The sequence below is a fragment of the Lissotriton helveticus genome, chromosome 9 (assembly GCF_964261635.1).
Source record: "Lissotriton helveticus chromosome 9, aLisHel1.1, whole genome shotgun sequence".
Classification (NCBI taxonomy): Eukaryota; Metazoa; Chordata; class Amphibia; order Caudata; family Salamandridae; genus Lissotriton; species Lissotriton helveticus.
The window spans coordinates 375,841,863-375,859,912 of NC_136070.1; the positions used below are offsets into that span (position 1 = coordinate 375,841,863).

The window sequence follows — 18,050 nt, forward strand, 5'->3', positions numbered from 1 at the left end:
AAATAAATGTGTTTTGATTAATCCCTTAATACTGCTTGCTTTTGATTCCACATCGTTGATGTTTTTTGCTCAGGTAGAGGAGGGTTAGCTGGGCAAGACCCCTGTTAGATATTTAACCCGGATCTGGGTCACACCTTCACCAGGACGAAGCAAAGCAGTGTGGGACTCAGTCGGGAGGTACCTAAAAGAACAACAACAACCAAAAATATATATATATATATATATAGACAAAAAAATGAATGTATGCACAGCCAAGGTACTGTAAAGTGTGCTGAATTAGATCATCAACAGTAACCAAACAGCCGCAGGTGTGGAAGAAAAAAGAGGAATATGTGAACACCATTGTGAACATTCGCAACAGAACAGTGCCATAGATAACCAGTAAAGAAGAAAATTTGGCTAAGCTACATGTCATATATGTTGACCAATACCTGGAGGTTAATACCAAGACCTAGTTGCTGAATGGGGGCTTAAAAGAGCACCACAATAGAGGACTCCCAGGATGACCTACAGTAGAAAAGTGCATATACTTAAATTCTGATGGAGCGGATATATATCAAAGAAGTGCTAGCGAATACTCATAGGTAGGCCGGGTTACCCAATATAGTTACAGATGGGGCAAGCAGATATGGAATACATGTGCATCCATGTGTAGGATAAAGAATTAGCAGCACGAGAGATGGTCGAATCTAATGGAAACCGGCCAAGTAAGAGAAAAGTCGCCATGGAGATAAACAATGTAGTTTAGATGTAGCTAGGTCACATAGGAGGCCTAATGTACGACAAAAACGACTGGCATATAGAAACAAACAAAGCACATAAATGTAGGCTAAATGGAAACGTAGATAAACGCGTATAGATAGTGAAAAACGTATAGGTACATAAAGGGACACTCAGGTTGGAAATATCGAGATAGTGTTAGAGGTAGAAAAAGTGTCAGGCAAAGTTTCAGGGAGAGATCTATGCCATAGAAGGCAGAGACTGCAAACACAACGATGATGGACAGAATGTGGATCAATGTCACACATTCACCCCAGTCAAAAGATCTGGGCCCAAATCCATCGTTTTTCCACTCCACACCACCCTGGGTTAGACAATGGCGATATGCAAATCAGCGCTGACCCTGTGCCCCATGGGAACAGTCCAGTCCGAACTACAAAAGCCATGTCCTTCCCAGAACGGAAACAAGCATCCGAGTACCGGCCCGGTTTCGAGGTAACACCTCTCATCAGCCCGGCTAGCTTGATTCCAGTGGTGTGGAGTGCCTGGGACTCACGTCTGAGCATCCCCAGTACACTTAGAGCGGTAACTGCAAACACAACAATGATGGACAGAATGTGGATCAATGTCACACATTCACCCCAGTCCAAAGATCTGGGCCCAAATCCATCGTTTTTCCACTCCACACCACCCTGGGTTAGACAATGGCGATATGCAAATCAGCACTGACCCTGTGCCCCATGGGAACAGTCCAGTCCGAACTACAAAAGCCATGTCCTTCCTAGAACGGAAACAAGCATCCGAGTACCGGCCCGGTTTCGAGGTAACACCTCTCATCAGCCCGGCTAGCTTGATTCCAGTGGTGTGGAGTGCCTGGGACTCACGTCTGAGCATCCCCAGTACACTTAGAGCGGTAACTGCAAACACAACAATGATGGACAGAATGTGGATCAATGTCACACATTCACCCCAGTCCAAAGATCTGGGCCCAAATCCATCGTTTTTCCACTCCACACCACCCTGGGTTAGACAATGGCGATATGCAAATCAGCGCTGACCCTGTGCCCCATGGGAACAGTCCAGTCCGAACTACAAAAGCCATGTCCTTCCCAGAACGGAAACAAGCATCCGAGTACCGGCCCGGTTTCGAGGTAACACCTCTCATCAGCCCGGCTAGCTTGATTCCAGTGGTGTGGAGTGCCTGGGACTCACGTCTGAGCATCCCCAGTACACTTAGAGCGGTAACTGCAAACACAACAATGATGGACAGAATGTGGATCAATGTCACACATTCACCCCAGTCCAAAGATCTGGGCCCAAATCCATCGTTTTTCCACTCCACACCACCCTGGGTTAGACAATGGCGATATGCAAATCAGCGCTGACCCTGTGCCCCATGGGAACAGTCCAGTCCGAACTACAAAATGCTTGTTTCCGTTCTGGGAAGGACATGGCTTTTGTAGTTCGGACTGGACTGTTCCCATGGGGCACAGGGTCAGCGCTGATTTGCATATCGCCATTGTCTAACCCAGGGTGGTGTGGAGTGGAAAAACGATGGATTTGGGCCCAGATCTTTGGACTGGGGTGAATGTGTGACATTGATCCACATTCTGTCCATCATTGTTGTGTTTGCATAGAAGGCAGAGGGCGTTGCGCCAACAGGAAAAGTGTCTGTAAACCGCGGATGAGGCACAGATACTCGTAGTAGATAAGAGTTCTGAGGCCAGAGGATTTCTGCAGGACTCAGACAGCTCGCAGCAGCAAGGTAATCGAGACAAGGTAACAGAGAACAAAATAAAAAATGAATACATTATTGCCGCCCAAGACCACAAGGTTAAGGTGTAAAAGGGAGAAGAGGAATTGTTTGGATAAGGAGAGCAACATGAAATATTATTTAGACTATGCTCTTTACTCCTGTTTATATAGCATTTGAGGCATATATGTTACTGGGTGCATCAAAGAGCAGATGGTTATTGACATGAAACACCACAGTTTAAGTGGAATGGAAGCTAAGAACTGAACTGAGAAACTGCTTTGTTATTGGAGGTAACAAGAGGGGTAACTGTGAATAAGAGTGAAGTAGAAGTTAGAATGATTTAATTTAAAATGACAAGTATGGGGAGCGCTAAAGAAAGAAGAACCCAATTAAAAATGTGGCAGATTGAAGAGACCTACCCAATGAATGAACTGAAATAGAAATTTGAAGCACGAGCAGGGGGAACCAAAATTAAATCCACCTAATGTCCTGCCACTTGATTGGGGCCAGAAACTAATTGAGATATACCCAAAGCAGAGCAGGAATCAATAAAGCTAACTAAGTTGGAAAGGGAATTGGAATTAAGCCAGAAGTTCAAATTACCAATAATGTGGGGCCAACAGAGCTGAAGCAAATAGTGATTGAAGTCCTGGATAAAGAGAGATTTAGAGCTATACTGCCGATAAAACAGTAAACAAAAGAGGAAAGGGCAAGCCCGAGTTAAAAATAAAAAAACACCACACGCTCATTATGAGCAATAGGGGCCAAGGTCGATGGAAGACAATGTAATGGATTGTTTGAATTTTACAGCTAGACCACGGCCAGCGTTACCCAAATAGAGGTGGTAGAGAGACCGGTATATAAAAAGGAACTGATAAAGTGAAGCCAGTGGGGATGCCTCATGGGTCCAAGTGGTCCCATTAGAACATCAAAATGGTGGCTACGTATTAAATCACAACTTGTACACTGCTACTATGGCCCCAGACTCGGTTGTTCTAGACGCGTACCTAGACACACTCCAACTCTTGTGGCTTGACAACGCACCCCTCTTGTATCTGGATGTCCTCTTTATGAAAGAGGAAATAGTGCAGGTCATTTGGAGCCTGCCCGGTGACCAGGCGCCAGGTCTATATGGACTCACCACGTCCTCCCACAAGTAATACGCTTTGCTTCTTGCTCCCCATCTATGAGCAATGTCTGACAACTGTCCTCAGGCCAACTCCCACCCTCACTGCATGAAGCGGTTATCGTAACTATTCTGAAACATTGCAAGCCGACAGATAAATGTAACACTTATCGGCCGCTGTCAATGATCATTTTAGACAAAAAGCTATTTGCCAAACTAGCAGCCAACTGCTTTCTGCCTCTCTTGCCTGCTATTGTCCGGCCGGACCAATTTGGATTTGTGCCAGCACTCTTGACAGTGCACAACCTCCGCACGCAGTTTGCGCTTGTGCATACTATAGACCCTCAACTTTAGGCACTTGCAGTGCTTTCGGATGCCACCAAGGTATTTGACTTGCTGGGATGGTAGTACCTTTTTTACCTTATTCCTCGCCTCGCTTTCAGTACGCGATTCCTGCGCATTTTAGATTATTATATTCCTCATCTATGGTGCCAGTCCGCATCAATGAGGGTGTCCCTGCCTCCTTTCTTATCACTAGGTGCACCAGGCAAGCGTGCCCTATAACTTCTATTGCATTTGCGATAGCTATGGAACCCTTGGCTGCATGATTACACCAGCATCATGATGACAGAGGCCTCCATTTCACTGCTGGGGGATTCTGGTGTCTGTTTATGCAAATGGTATCACCTTGTATGTTGGGGATCCCAGCCCAATCACTCTCCTATAATCATAGAGGGAATTCATTTCAGCACCTTTTCCAGATCTTCATCAACTGGTCGAAGTCCACCCTCTTCCCTCTCACTGCTTCCGCATGTCTGTTTGAACCCGAGTACCTACTCCAGTGGGCGACGGAACGGATCTAATATCTGGGTGTCTGGCTTAGTAGGGGTATTGATGAACTGTGGCGGGTGAACTGTGGACGAGCCAAGACATGGCTCGAGGAACATATACATGCCTGGACTCCATTGCCCTTCACCATTGCAGGTAGAGCTATTCTCGAAATGGTTGTACTCCCTAAGTTCCTATACCTATTCATGAACATCCACTGCTGCTCACTGCACATTTAAAAAAAAAAAAGGCTCAGTTCGAATTTAGCGTGCCTGACCTGGGCGGTTCAACAGACAGTGGCATGGGAACCCTCACAACCATTCAGCAAAGTGGCCTTAATGCCCCCGACATGCGTCTGTACGCCTACTATGCACAAGCCTAATTCATTCATTTTGGCTTCACCCTACCTCATTTCAAACACATACTGCAGTGGAAACTGATCAAGCGGCTAGTGTCACCTGAGAATGGGACTATACTGGACCTACAGGCCTCCACGTGCTGAGATCAACACAATTGACTGTGCCCGCTGGGATGGATTGCGTAGGCGAGCCCATATCCCCTACCTATATGCACCCAGCATGCCACTAGCCAAAAATCCTCTTCTCCCCATGCTGACTGACGAGGGGGCCTGTTGGCATGCTCGCCGGTTGTGAATCCTCATGTTTGGCGATATGTACCCAGCCGAGAATTTTCTTTCCCCTCCTGGCACTAACATTCACCTATAGCCCACTTCACTCTAGCTCCTACTAAATCGCCAGCTGCGCATTACAAGCCGGGCTTTGCTCAACTCATTCCCAGTGACTCCTCCCATGCTTCATGCACTAGAACAGTGGTTCCCAAACTTTTGACTCTTGAGGACCCCCATTGAGTCACCACTGGAAGCCGGGGACCCCCAAGCAATTTGGATGAGTTAAATTTCAAATATTAAAACAGCAATTCGAAAAGAATACACACGTGTGCACACAAAACAAATACTCAAAGTACTTAGGGGCAGATTTACAATAAGTGATGCATCCATGCATATCAGCAGGGATTCGCCACTTATTGGGTGCCATGCCTCCGCCACCATTGATGCGCCGCATTTACAATGCTGCGCCTCATGGGGCAAAAAAGCACAGATGCATGACGCATCTGTGCCGTAAAGGTGGTGCACTGCTGGAGTTGCGTCGCAAGCGCGACACAGCTCCAGCAATGCTCTGGGGGGCCGAATCTTGTTAATGCTGCTTCAATCCTTACGCCTGCTTCAAGCAGGCTCAGGGTTTTGAAGCAGCATGGGCCCCAAAGTGACTGAGTGAAATCTTGTAGATTTCACTCAGCCACTTTTAGGAGGCGTTCCTGCGCCGGAACGCCTCCTTCTGGCGCAGGGCTTTACAACGTGGCGCATCTCCCAGATGCGTCACGTTGTAAATACCCTGCACCATGGCGCATCTTTTGCGTCGCCGCTGCATCACGAAAGTGACGCAACGGCGGCGTAAAAGAGGCGCAAGGGGCTTGTAAATCTGCTCGTAAGGATTTTGGGGCCTGATGCACGACCATTTCATTTAGCGCCTCCAATTGGCGACACATTGCGAGTGGCAAATTGCGAGTCGCTAAATGAAATGTACAACAGTGTGTTTAACACTGTTTTGGATTCCCAATGGGGTCGCAAATTGCGAGGTTCATTAATATTAATGAGCCTCTCGCAATTTGCGAGCCTATTGGGAATGCCAGCCCTCCTAGGTATGGTGCCTGCTGGGCTCTGCGGGCCACCATGTCTGGGACTGCTTTTAAATAAAGCAGTTTAAAAAAAAATGCAGCCCATTTACCATGCATTAAAAAAAAAAGAAAATGAAACGTTTTCGTTTCATTTTCTAAGGGCAGGCAGAGGTCCCTGGGACCACTGCCTGCCCTTAAAAAATAATTTTGCATGCATTTGCAAAGGGGAAGCGGTCCACTGGGGACCCCTTCCCATTTGCAAATGCATTACCATCTACTTGAAGTGCGAGTGTTTTGCGACCGCAAAACATTTGTACATGGTTTTAAGACTCGCTATTTGGAAGGGAATGCCCCTTCCAAATAGCAAGTTGCAAAACCTATTTAGCGAGTCGCAAACAAATTGCGACTCGTGAAATAGGCAATGTACATGGCCCGATACGTTTTTACATGTGAAAGCGGGTTCACAAACTCGTTCACGCATATAAAAACGGACCGTACATCTGGCCCTTAGTATTTTATATTGAAGTAATAGCCCCTCTGTCACATGTTTTTCATTTGTTTTATAGCATCTCTCATACCATTGTAGGATGTCAGAGCACTTTACATCACACACATATAGAGACATTGAATCGTATATGTAAATCAGTGTGTATATAAAATGTTTAAAGATTGCTTGGTCTGGAAAAGCACAAACTCAGAATTCAGAACATAACACAGTGGCTAGCACTGACTTTAACATTAAAAATTTATTTCCACCCAAATAAATCTTTTTAGCAGCATCAGGATAATGAATAACTGGTAAAAAACAAAAGTTACTAACTGGTACCATGCAGTTTGCAAGCAGCTCTTTGATGATAGTTTATAGGTCCCTCTGCTACATTACGATTGTCACTTATGAAGTGCACAGTAACAAAAGAATCTCTGTGAAAAAAGCAGTAACCACGAACGTATGCACATAAAATGCTGCTTTTTAAAATGCATGTTGCACGTTCTTTGCAGTAGGCACATTAACCCTCTGTGCTACATTAGTTAAGTCAAATCTGCCACTAAACAAAACTCTCCTCACGCTCCAGCAGGTACATTAATCACTGGCTTTATCTTGACACTTTTATTGCTGCTGGAAAGCTGCTAATTATACAAGAAACTTTTCTGTGCTTTTAAAACTGTTGCCTGCGGACCCCCTGGGAATGTGTCACGGACCCTGGGGGTCCACGGACCACAGTTTGGGAAACACTGCACTAGAACATCTGATTGTCAGTCCCTCCTCTGGCAAGCGAACCGCTCTTTTCTATACTACGATGCAGGAGAAAGCGCTCGTATGTGACCCTGGGGTACGTGCTGCCTGGGAAACTGATGCAGACTCTTACCACTTGGGGGGGGCGGCCTGTGCCTAAGACTGCTGACTGGTTACAGGATGCCACATATTGTCAGGGAACAGCTGTCTAAACTACTGGGAACTTATGCCAGCGCACTCTCGTCCTAAAGAATTCTGGGCCCCACTCGCTCTGTATTTGCAGATGCTGGATGTGGCTGTAGATTTGGTGGATGTGGTCACCAACCGACTCCAGGGATTGCCTCTCATTTGTGAGTGACTTTCCTCTGAAATCTGCCATATGGCTGGCGGGAGGTATGGGCGGCCTCTATGCATGACCAACACTTTCTTTTCTTTGATGTGAGCTGCTGCGGCTGCCTTTTCTGCTATGAGATCTATTGTATATGTCGGTCACTCTCGCAATGCTTTGCTATGTGTAGGGTATGCTTTTCCCCCTTCCCCTTTTCTTCCTTATTAAAAAAATAAGTATTAAATCATGAATGTCCAAGGCATTCAAAAAATAAATAAAAGGGCATTAGTAAGACCGCATTTAAAGCGTGGGGGATAGACTCTAGACTCAACAACATTAGGAGAAAGTGAAGGCTCAAAAGAAGAGTGTGAAGGACACTTATGAAGGCATTTTGAACTAGAAAAGTCATATAAGCATAAACATAAATCGTAGGACTTGAAGTAACCTGAAGAAGTAACTGAGCCAAAAGAGCAGTCAGTTGTGAGGTATTGTGGTGCTGAGATGGAAGGTTGGAGGTGGTGTGGCTAGCCTAAAGGGAGATTAGGCGGTTTTGGGACAATGTCAACACTACAACCATTGCACAGCAAGGGGTGACTTCTGGGAATAAACTCTTGAGGCACCAAAGGTTCGATGGTAAAATCGTGAATATAGCAAGTTCTGAGCGTGTCCCAGTGTAGTAGTAATCCAAAGTAAATAAAGAGAACTCCAAGAAATGAAATGAATAGTATTTATTCCTGAGCAGTAAAGAATAGATGCAGCTGGAAGGAAGGTTCATCCAAAGAATGAAATCCCAACTCCAGTTTCAGTACACACATTAGAACATTCATTTGTAAGAAAACATTCCACAATACATAGAAAGAATTCCATTTAAAGGAACATGCAATCACTACACATGCCCCATCTTCAATAAAAAAAACTAATAATAAAAACAATAAATACAACAAATGTTAAACAACGAACCTTCAGTAAACACACCACTTGGAGACTCCAAAGAAACAGGAACCTGTGAACAATCCTGAGCTTCAGAATCTTCACCCCACAACACCATCTCCCTTTTCAAACAGAGAAAAAAAAACAAAAAAACACATCCAACCACCAATAATCCCTATCCAAATCACTACAGAGATTCCCTTCTAAACCAGTCTTGCTTGCTAACGCAAACCGACTCATATGATGAATCGTGCCAACATCCAATTGGACCGTATTCTTCATAACCCTTACAACAGTTTTGGGTTCAAGAAAAAAAACTGTGAGTGTAACTTTCCAACCTTCCTTGCAGATTTAACACGTACCATGTGTCCAACACTGATATTACCTCCCTAGTGCCATGTTTCCTATCATAATAATTTTCATTTCTATCTAGTGACTTAAAAATAGATTGCTGAACTTTGTCAGCATCCCAATCCACTGGCTACAAAGCTCAAGATGTTGTAAGTCTTGTTGTCCAAATATGTCAGGACTAATCTCACCTATAAAGGAGTCTAAACCTTCACAAACCTGCTTACAGTGTAGCCCCAAAGAAATAGAATTTTGTGTAGAACTATCAAAGCTGTTGTGTCCAAACTGTGTTTGTGCCCTCACCATCCTCCTTTTTTCAAACTAAAAGCCGGAACACCCTCTCTTAAAAAAAACCACCTCTCTAAGAAACTAAACACAAACTATGTATCCAACTTATTTACAACCTTCACTTCAAACCATCTTGAAAATAAGTCCACGAACACTACAATGTATCTAATCACACCGTCCAGTTAAATCATGAGTCCCATAATATCCATAGCAAAGCTTTGCTACGGCAAACTAGTACAATCTAACAAAGAAGACGGTGAATTAAGCATTTTCTGTGCTTAGCCCGAAGTTTCACACTAAAAACAAATATGAACAAGTCTATCTATGCTTACATCAATACATTTTAATACGTCTTTTGGTCCAAAAGATTCCTGGATGACCTTAAAATTTGGGACCCAGTTTAACATTCTTATACCATCCCTGAATAACCCTACCTTAATAAATCTACTAAAAACTGCACGCAACATTTCGTCTTCTTTATATTCCTCTTCCCACATAAGCTTCAGACAGAGTATCTTGAAATACTGCAGCAACACACCAAACACGCCACGGGTTTAGAGCAATTTCTTTAAGCAGTAAGGAATGCCTACTGAGATGCCTGGAACAAACTGTACATTATAAATGAAATCTTTGAGTCATATAGACATCCTGGCTACTCTACCTGATGCTGTGGATAAATCTTCCATAGCTAGAATTCTAAGTAAAGTTTTGTGGTCTGATCTTAAAAAAAACATTTCCTGCCCTAAATGAGTGCATACGTCGTTCGTCTTAAGAAAGTTACATTTTTCCCTGAACGCTTACAATTGTTGCTTTGAACACCCAAGAAATTTGATTCTGAGAATGGACAAAACTTCCCTTAAAGTGGTATTCTGCTGAATCTTATCCTTGCCCATAATCAGAATATTGCTTTGGAAGACAACAACCTCAGAAAAGTTCGACATCAACCTCTGAAACAGTGCAGTAGCTGATGCCCAGTGACTTTTGGTCTTTCCACCCTAATACCGGTGGACCATTATTTGCAACATATAATTTTCCCATAGCATGCTTTCCTTTAAAACGAAACATGAGGGTTCTAAACCTTAGCATATCAATTTTCCCGCCTGTAAAACGTTCGGCAGTAACATCATAGGATTCTAACCACCATCCTATTTTGTCCACAAAATGACTTTTCCACATCTCTTGTGGCACTACAGTGAACGGTGAACCCGAATCTGCTGCCAATTGTACTCTAATTCCACCCAAAGAAATATCACAAAAAGGATTAAATGATGAGTCATTAGAGGTATTTAAAACAACTTTTTTCCTCTGTACTAAATTTCCTTGAACAACATTATTGTCCAAATTTGATGAAGAAGAATCACCCTCGTGTTGGACATACATCACTTTTTTTTTTTACATTTTCTTGTTCTTCCTGTTGCACACTCGCGAAAAGTGTCCCATCAATCCGCACTCCCAGCACTTGGCAGATCTAGCAGGGCATTTTTCAAAGAAAACTGCATGTGAATAACTACCACATCCAAAACAAACTAAGTTGCTACACACCTTTTGCTCAATACCCTCAAATTTCCTTCTAACATGGAAATCAGTTTTCACTTTCTCAAACTTGTTGGTTTCAAAATTCTTATACCTGTTACCTCTTCTACCACCTTCCCCACAGTTTCTTTTGGCATCCTGTTACCCTGCGATGATGTAGCTTTAGCACAACGATCAGACATTTCTGTCTTATTAACTAAAGCAATTATATCTTTAAGACATTTATTACCCTCGACCATTAACTTGTCCTGCAAGGATTTGTTTTTGGTATACCTTACTACTAGGTCAAGGATTAGATCATTGTGTAATTGAGCAAATTCACATTTCCTCGTTAACCTTTCCAAAACTGAAATAAATTCCTTCAGAAATTCAGCAATAGCTACTGAGGAAGAAAAAAAATCATGCAAATCTAATAATGCATTTTTAAAAACATCCAAATCTCCTACTGTTCTTTCATGTGTATGCATTTTTTTAAGAATGCGCAAACCCTCTGTACCGTTGACATCCTCTAAGTTAGCAATGTAATTTAAGAAAAATGCATTCCAATCCACCCAGGAAACAGGTTCTCCACAAAATGACAAAAATTCTCTAGGTGAATTGATCTGTAAATTCAATGGATTTTTGTCACTGGTTGCAACTGTTCTTGATGCGCTCGTTGTCAGTGCCATAATTGAATGCTTAAAAGAAAACAAACACTTGAAACAAAATTGGTTAGTTATCGGAAACGACCCCCTCGTGAATGATGTCTTCGTGAAAAAGCAATACCTAACACAATAACTAGTTAGTTATTTGAAACAACCACTTCCTGAATGATGTCTTCGTGAAAATAAAATATCTAATACAATAACTAGTTAGTTATTTGAAACAACCACTTCATGAACAATGTTTTCGTGAACCAACAACTGAATATTGAATGAACCACTTTGTGAATGATGTCTTCCTGTAAAGAAATACCAAAAACACAGTTTGTTAGTTATAATACTCGTTGAAAAATTGAAAGCAACCACTTCGTGAATGATGTCTTACAACATGTAAAATATTGTACTTGTAGAATAATGAATACGACCACTTCGTGAATTCTATCGCAATCACTTCATGAATAATGGCAGTTTGTGATGCACCAGGTTAAAAAAAAAAATAATCTTTTAAGTAAAACCTGCAAAATAAATTGGGTTAGTGAAAAAGAAATAATATATGATGATATAGAAACTCCAAATCGTGAAATAACCACTTCATGAAAAGGTGTCCTCCAGTACTGTTCTAGACTTCCAGCTGCATTAAAATCCAAGAATAGTCGAAAATCCTTGTGAGTTACACCGCTAATTTTGTGCAATATATAAAAGTACCGCTAAAATTCCTTTCCGAAAATTGCCTCTTCCGTTATATCCACAACGCAAGTGGTTGCCAAGGAAACCCGAAACAACACTTTCTCAAAATGGCCGTCAAACACTAGGCTGATGCGTGATGATGCTATCACGCTGGATGACGTGATGCGTGATGATGCTATCACGCTAGGTGGCGTGTGTCCTAACGCGTCGTGATGACGTGGTGATTCCAAGATGGAGATGAAATGCTGTGCACAGCTTCCTCGAGAACCACGTCAGAGACGTTCCAAAGCAGGACGTTATTGCCCGGGATCCGTTGCAGTGCCGATTTCAAAGATAAACAGCAGGTAGAAACCTCACTGTTTGAAGTTGATAAAGTACAAAAAATAAAAAATCGCCATTCAAACCGGATAATTTCCTTTCACAAGCCTCTTCCCAAATGAGTACCCAGTACTGTCGAGTTGAGCCAGTTAATTATTGGGTTCCCTTCAGTCTTGGCTGCTCACAGTCGCGCTGCTTAACTTTTAGCTGAATACAACTGTCAAAGTACAGAGCTTGTCGATTAATCACTGGATTCCTTTATGCTTAACTGCTCTGTGAAAATCACACAGTTGTTCCCCAAATTACATAGGCAAACTTTGAATCTTGGCTTTAAATAACACAGTCACACACCAAATGTACTCACGACCGGAATCAGGTTAATCTTTCCAATGACACCACGTTGTTAACAGCTTGTACACATGTGACTGAGGATGTCAGTAACACGGTTTCTTTTAGGATAGGAAATCCAATTAGTCACTTAACTCCTTAATGTCACGATGAACTGTAGAATAGGAATCTGGTTCTTTTTCTTTCAAAAACCATCCATGTCGCCAAAATTGTAGTAGTAATCCAAAGTAAATAAAGAGAACTCCAAGAAATGAAATGAATAGTATTTATTCCTGAGCGGTAAAGAATAGATGCAGCTGGAAGGAAGGTTCATCCAAAGAATGAAATCCCAACTCCAGTTTCAGTACACACATTAGAACATTCATTTGTAAGAAAACATTCCACAATACATAGAAAGAATTCCATTTAAAGGAACATGCAATCACTACACCCAGGCAAACACTGATTTGCTTTTGGCATTAAATACCATTATGATTAGCAGCATAATACTCCAAATACTAGACCGTACTAAAAAAATACATCCAGGATGGCAGCCAAAGAAAAAGAGGAAATACTGTTGGAAAGATTGTGAGTACGATGTAGGGGCTAACATCTCCGGAGCCAAGCCCTTATTACAACCACATTACAGTTAGACAAGGGTAACATTGGCAGCAGGAACTCTCAGTACTTCAAATGCAAAATGGCACCACACTTAAACACCCCTATTGCAAAATTCAATATTCAGTTAATACCCCTAGAGAACATACATCTTTTTAAAAGCAAGTAAACTGCTAGTGCAGGCAAAAGAGAACAAAGCAGAACTATTACCAGTGCGGCTGTACATCTGAAGTCATTCAATCGGGGATCTCCCACCTTTTCTGTAATAAGAGCTACTTCTTACCAGTGAAAACCGTAGGCTAAGTAACCTGCGTATTGTTACCTGACACCCCCTCGCTCAGGTCATTGATTTTAAACCTAATGTCCATGGAGCCTGATAATACTGTGCTAGGGATGCCATGTGTATCAGTGAGTGCATGTTTTGTGGGGATGTATTGACGTGTGTGAATGAATGTGATTTATGGGTGACTGAGAGCCTGTTTTGTATGTATTTGTGGCACAGGACATACCTTTTGTCACAAACGTACAACCATTTCTTTTAATGGGAGAAATTTAAAGTGCAGAAAAATGTTCTGCCAAAATGTTCATATCAAGGAACACTTTTCTGCACTTTAAATTTCTCCCATTTAAAAAAAAAAAAGGTTGTATTTTTCAGTTGTAAATATGATAGCGGGTCTACCAGCCATTAGGAGCTAGAAGCCTGCTGTGCGTAAATGCGTCACTTTGAAATGGGTGAAAGTTCAACTGAAGAGTTGACTTTGTTTAAATGCATTACATAAACTCACCATTTTAATTTTCTCCCATGCTAAAGTGTCTTTAGAAACGGCTGTATGGCATTACAACGCGGGCTTTTACCCCGCATGCCATTACAACGCGGGGATTACAACGAAAGTCGTTACGACTTTCGCTGGAGGGCGCTGGATAGTGGAATAGTTTAATTTTCTATTCCAACTCCAGCCCACATTGACAGTAGGGAAGATGTTGTATAGAAAATTAAACTATTCCCTATCCAACAGCGCCCTCCAGCAAAAGTCGTTGTAACGACTTTCGTTGTAATCCCCACATTGTAATGGCAGTGCGGGGTAATCCCCGCGTTGTCATGGCTATTCCCCTTACAAACAGCATGCATATTGCTCCCAGTGGCCCGTGGTCATGGTGCCGTATTTATAACAGGAAAATACAGTCATTTGTTTAAATGAGAGTAATTTAAAGCGAAGAAACATGATTCATAGAACATTGGGACTTAATTGGCTTAATTTAGAGCGGAGATGAACATTAAGACAAGCGTTCATAGAAACATTATTCTTCACTTTAAATGTCTCCCATTTAAAAGAAAATGTAATTTTTCAGTTTTAACCCCTCCGCTGCGCCGAACGTTCCGCGCTGGTGCGGAACATTCTATTGCGCGGGCGGGGCCGGAACGTTCAGTGGACTTGCGCAGCACTACCGAGGTAGTGCACCCGACGTCGGCTGAACGTGCGCCGCACGGAAGGGGTTAATTATGGCGCTGTGTCTACATGCCACTGGGAGCAAGGTGCCTGCTTGTTTGTAAATGTGACACTTTGAAAGAGAAATGTAAAATTAAAAATTAACTTAATCATTAAGTTAACTCTCCATTTTAAATTTCATTTAAAAGCATTCAGAAATATATCATTTTATTGAAGAGTTAAATACCTCAGTGCTTCAGTTCTGAACCTCTGTGACCCAGATGGGTCATAAATCTGAGTGAAGCACTGCTCATCATCAGGCTTTGCTATCTGCAGCCTGATGTGAAATAAACATAGCCTTTCCTTAACTTTTAAAAGGAAAACGCAACACTTATTTATTCCAGTGGTCCATTAAATATGAACTCCAGGCTGGGAGCTACTCTGAAGGTTTCTAGACCACTTCAAAGAAAATCTCGGCCAAAGAATAGAGGAAATGCTAATTGAAAGGTGGTGAGTTTGAGGTAGGTGCGTCATGCGGAGGACAGAAACGCTAAATATTGCCAAACAAGTTGGTGTTCTTTTACCTCTTGTATTGTTTTTATCATTCTCAATCCTACCTGATTCATATGAAAAGACAGAAAGTTCACAGAAAATACTAAGCAACGTACACCGAGCAGAAAGCACACTGTGGTGCAATTTGTGTTTGGATTCTATCAATTGTTAGTAAAGCTATGCTTGATGTTTTGTTGACTTGAGAACTAAACTGTTATTAAGATTGTTTTCTAAGATGAAACCATCTGTTCAGATCTTTTCCTGTGAAAGCCAAGGAGGCCTTTAAATGAATAACTGCAACTTTTTCATGATCTGCATGTTAAATCCCAAAACAAACAACCATTTTACCAGTATTTCCATCACATATGTAACCGCTCTTTCACAAGAACATAGTCATACTAGCAAAAACTGACCTGTTAATGTATTGTTCTTAATTAGAATTGGGAGCTGCTTTGTGAATGTTCTTACATTTTTTCCGTCTCTGCAGAGTATGGAAGTGGACTTTAATCCTATTGATTTGCCCATTAACTCTGGATTTGAAGAAGATTCTGAATTTAAGGATTTTGACGGAGTCGACGTAAAAGACATGAGACTAGAAGCAGAAGCAGTTGTGAATGATGTTTTGTTTGCTGTTGGCAACATGTTTGTTTCTAAAAATCTGCCCAGTGCTGTGGATGTGGCATATATCAATGTGGAAATCAGGGAAGGCACCAGATACTGCTTGGAGTTAACGGAAGCTGGACTCAGGGTAAATGTTTTGATAAAATATTGATCTTTACTATATTTGTAATGTTTTATTTTTCATATGAACAATTACCATGAATTATAAGGGCACAACTAATTCAAACTTTGGTGTTAAGGAGGAAGTGCCTTTTTGAAATGCTTTAAATTAGACTTTATTTGTTTTACTTTATTTAACTGAAGATGTGTTGGGGGTCCAAGGAAGTTGCTAAATGGAGTGTGTTTTGTGCCCTCTCCCTGTTCTTGGTGCTGAGGGGAGCTTGCTCTGACAGGATGAGGAAATATGAGTATATGGCGGGAAGGCTGAAGGAGAAAACACTCTTTGCATCCCCCGGTGGACACTGAATGTTATACCTGCAGGGTAATAAGGAGCTCTATCCTGGGTCACAGTGTCCATTGAGTGCAAGAGGACAACCGTTATTATCCCGCTCTAGCACGATCACTGCTAAGGGGAACACCATCAGTTTGTTGTCACCTCTGTTCCCAGCTTTTTCACCTACAGTTTTATTATTGCACTGCATTGTTCTTGTCCTTGGTTCTCAGGTAGGTGCACTGTAGGGCACATGCTTTCCATACACTGTGTTACTGCAGTTCTGATAGTAACATGTAGGTTTATGCATTAATCTCGCCAATTGCAATTTCAGCTGTTAGTATGTTTTAGTAATTCGATGGCATAATGAACATGGTACCTTATGCAGAATATGCTTGGAGCTTGCATTTTAAGCTCATTTAATTTCCCTCTGACATCCAGCACCCTGAGGACCATGTGGAGATTGAGACTACCTAGACAAAGAAGGCATGAATGTCGGTCTTCATTTCCGTGGCATAGGGACCTGCTTGATTTAGTAGCTTCTTGTATTATCTTTACAGCGTCAGTGTACTAAATGCTTATTGCGCTTTAACTCTTTACTTTATTTCCATGTATTCTGCTATCCGTGTTGCCTTTCCATGTCTCAGTGGGATGTGGATGCTGATAAAAGTGTAGCTGATTAGGTCTTTGAAAGATGACCACGGTCAGCTGATGGTACTGCTCCACAACAGACACAGTAGGGATGAGAGGAAGACAAGGACAATTAGGGTAGTGGGGAGACATACTGTTCTGGGTAAAGAGGAGAGCTGTACACCAGTCCAGTGTTCCCATGGTACGTGTGCTGCTCATCATGCTGCTCCGCCCTCACCAGGGCTGTTTTCCTTTGTCTGAATGTCCTGGCCATACTGGGCAAACTTCCTTTAAACTCTGTGCCATTGATCTGTGAGGATTGCGGTGGTTGAGGTACATGGATAATAAGGAGCAACATGAAGGTTGACAGTCTCCAGGATACAACATTCATATGTTTCACATCCGAACATAGCCTACCCTGAAAGCCTGAAACCCAACTGGAGCCCAGCAGACTAAAGCAAGTTAGAAACCAGCTTATTGGTTCTTGAGTCCAGGACCTTCACAACTACTGCAACTTAGATGACCGGTAATAGTTTGGTGTACTTTCTCAGATGGTCCTGAGATGATGTCTGCTTCCTAAGTCTTCTGTTCTCTTTATCAATGGGATTTTCACCCAAATTCCCAGTCTCATGCCTTTCAAGTCCTTCCTGCTCATTCTGTGCGCTGTTTTTTTTTCTTTCAAAGTTTACCTACTCTTGAACCAAGCAATTTCTCATTCATACAATTTGATTACTTTTGTAGAACTTTCAGGCCTTTCCTAAAATTTTAAGCCTGAGATGTGCCCCTTGAATAGGACTCCAACTGTGTTTTTTAGTGAGTAGTAATTGGATTCCTTGAAGGTAGCTAGGTGGGGACATACATACTATCTAGGTTATACGTCCATGAAGGTCGAGTTGGAGTATTTGTAGAAAACCAGAGACCTTGCCCATGTGGTGAGGCAGGGAGAGAAGTCATTCAGGTTTATTCTACAAAGGCATGCATGGATCTGTGGTTGAAATGTGGTGTATCCATAG

The 18,050-nt window shown here is 42.2% G+C and overlaps 1 protein-coding gene across 4 annotated transcripts in view; it reads left to right on the plus strand.

Moving 5' to 3' along the window:
• Window positions 1–18,050, plus strand: part of GSKIP (GSK3B interacting protein) — a 299,217-nt gene that overhangs the window by 243,158 nt on the left and 38,009 nt on the right. For all 4 annotated transcript variants that reach the window (XM_078660123.1, XM_078660125.1, XM_078660124.1 and 1 more), the window contains one exon: window positions 15,844–16,104. In XM_078660123.1, coding sequence (XP_078516249.1) covers window positions 15,844–16,104 — 261 coding nt within the window. The remainder of the gene's footprint in view (window positions 1–15,843; window positions 16,105–18,050) is intronic.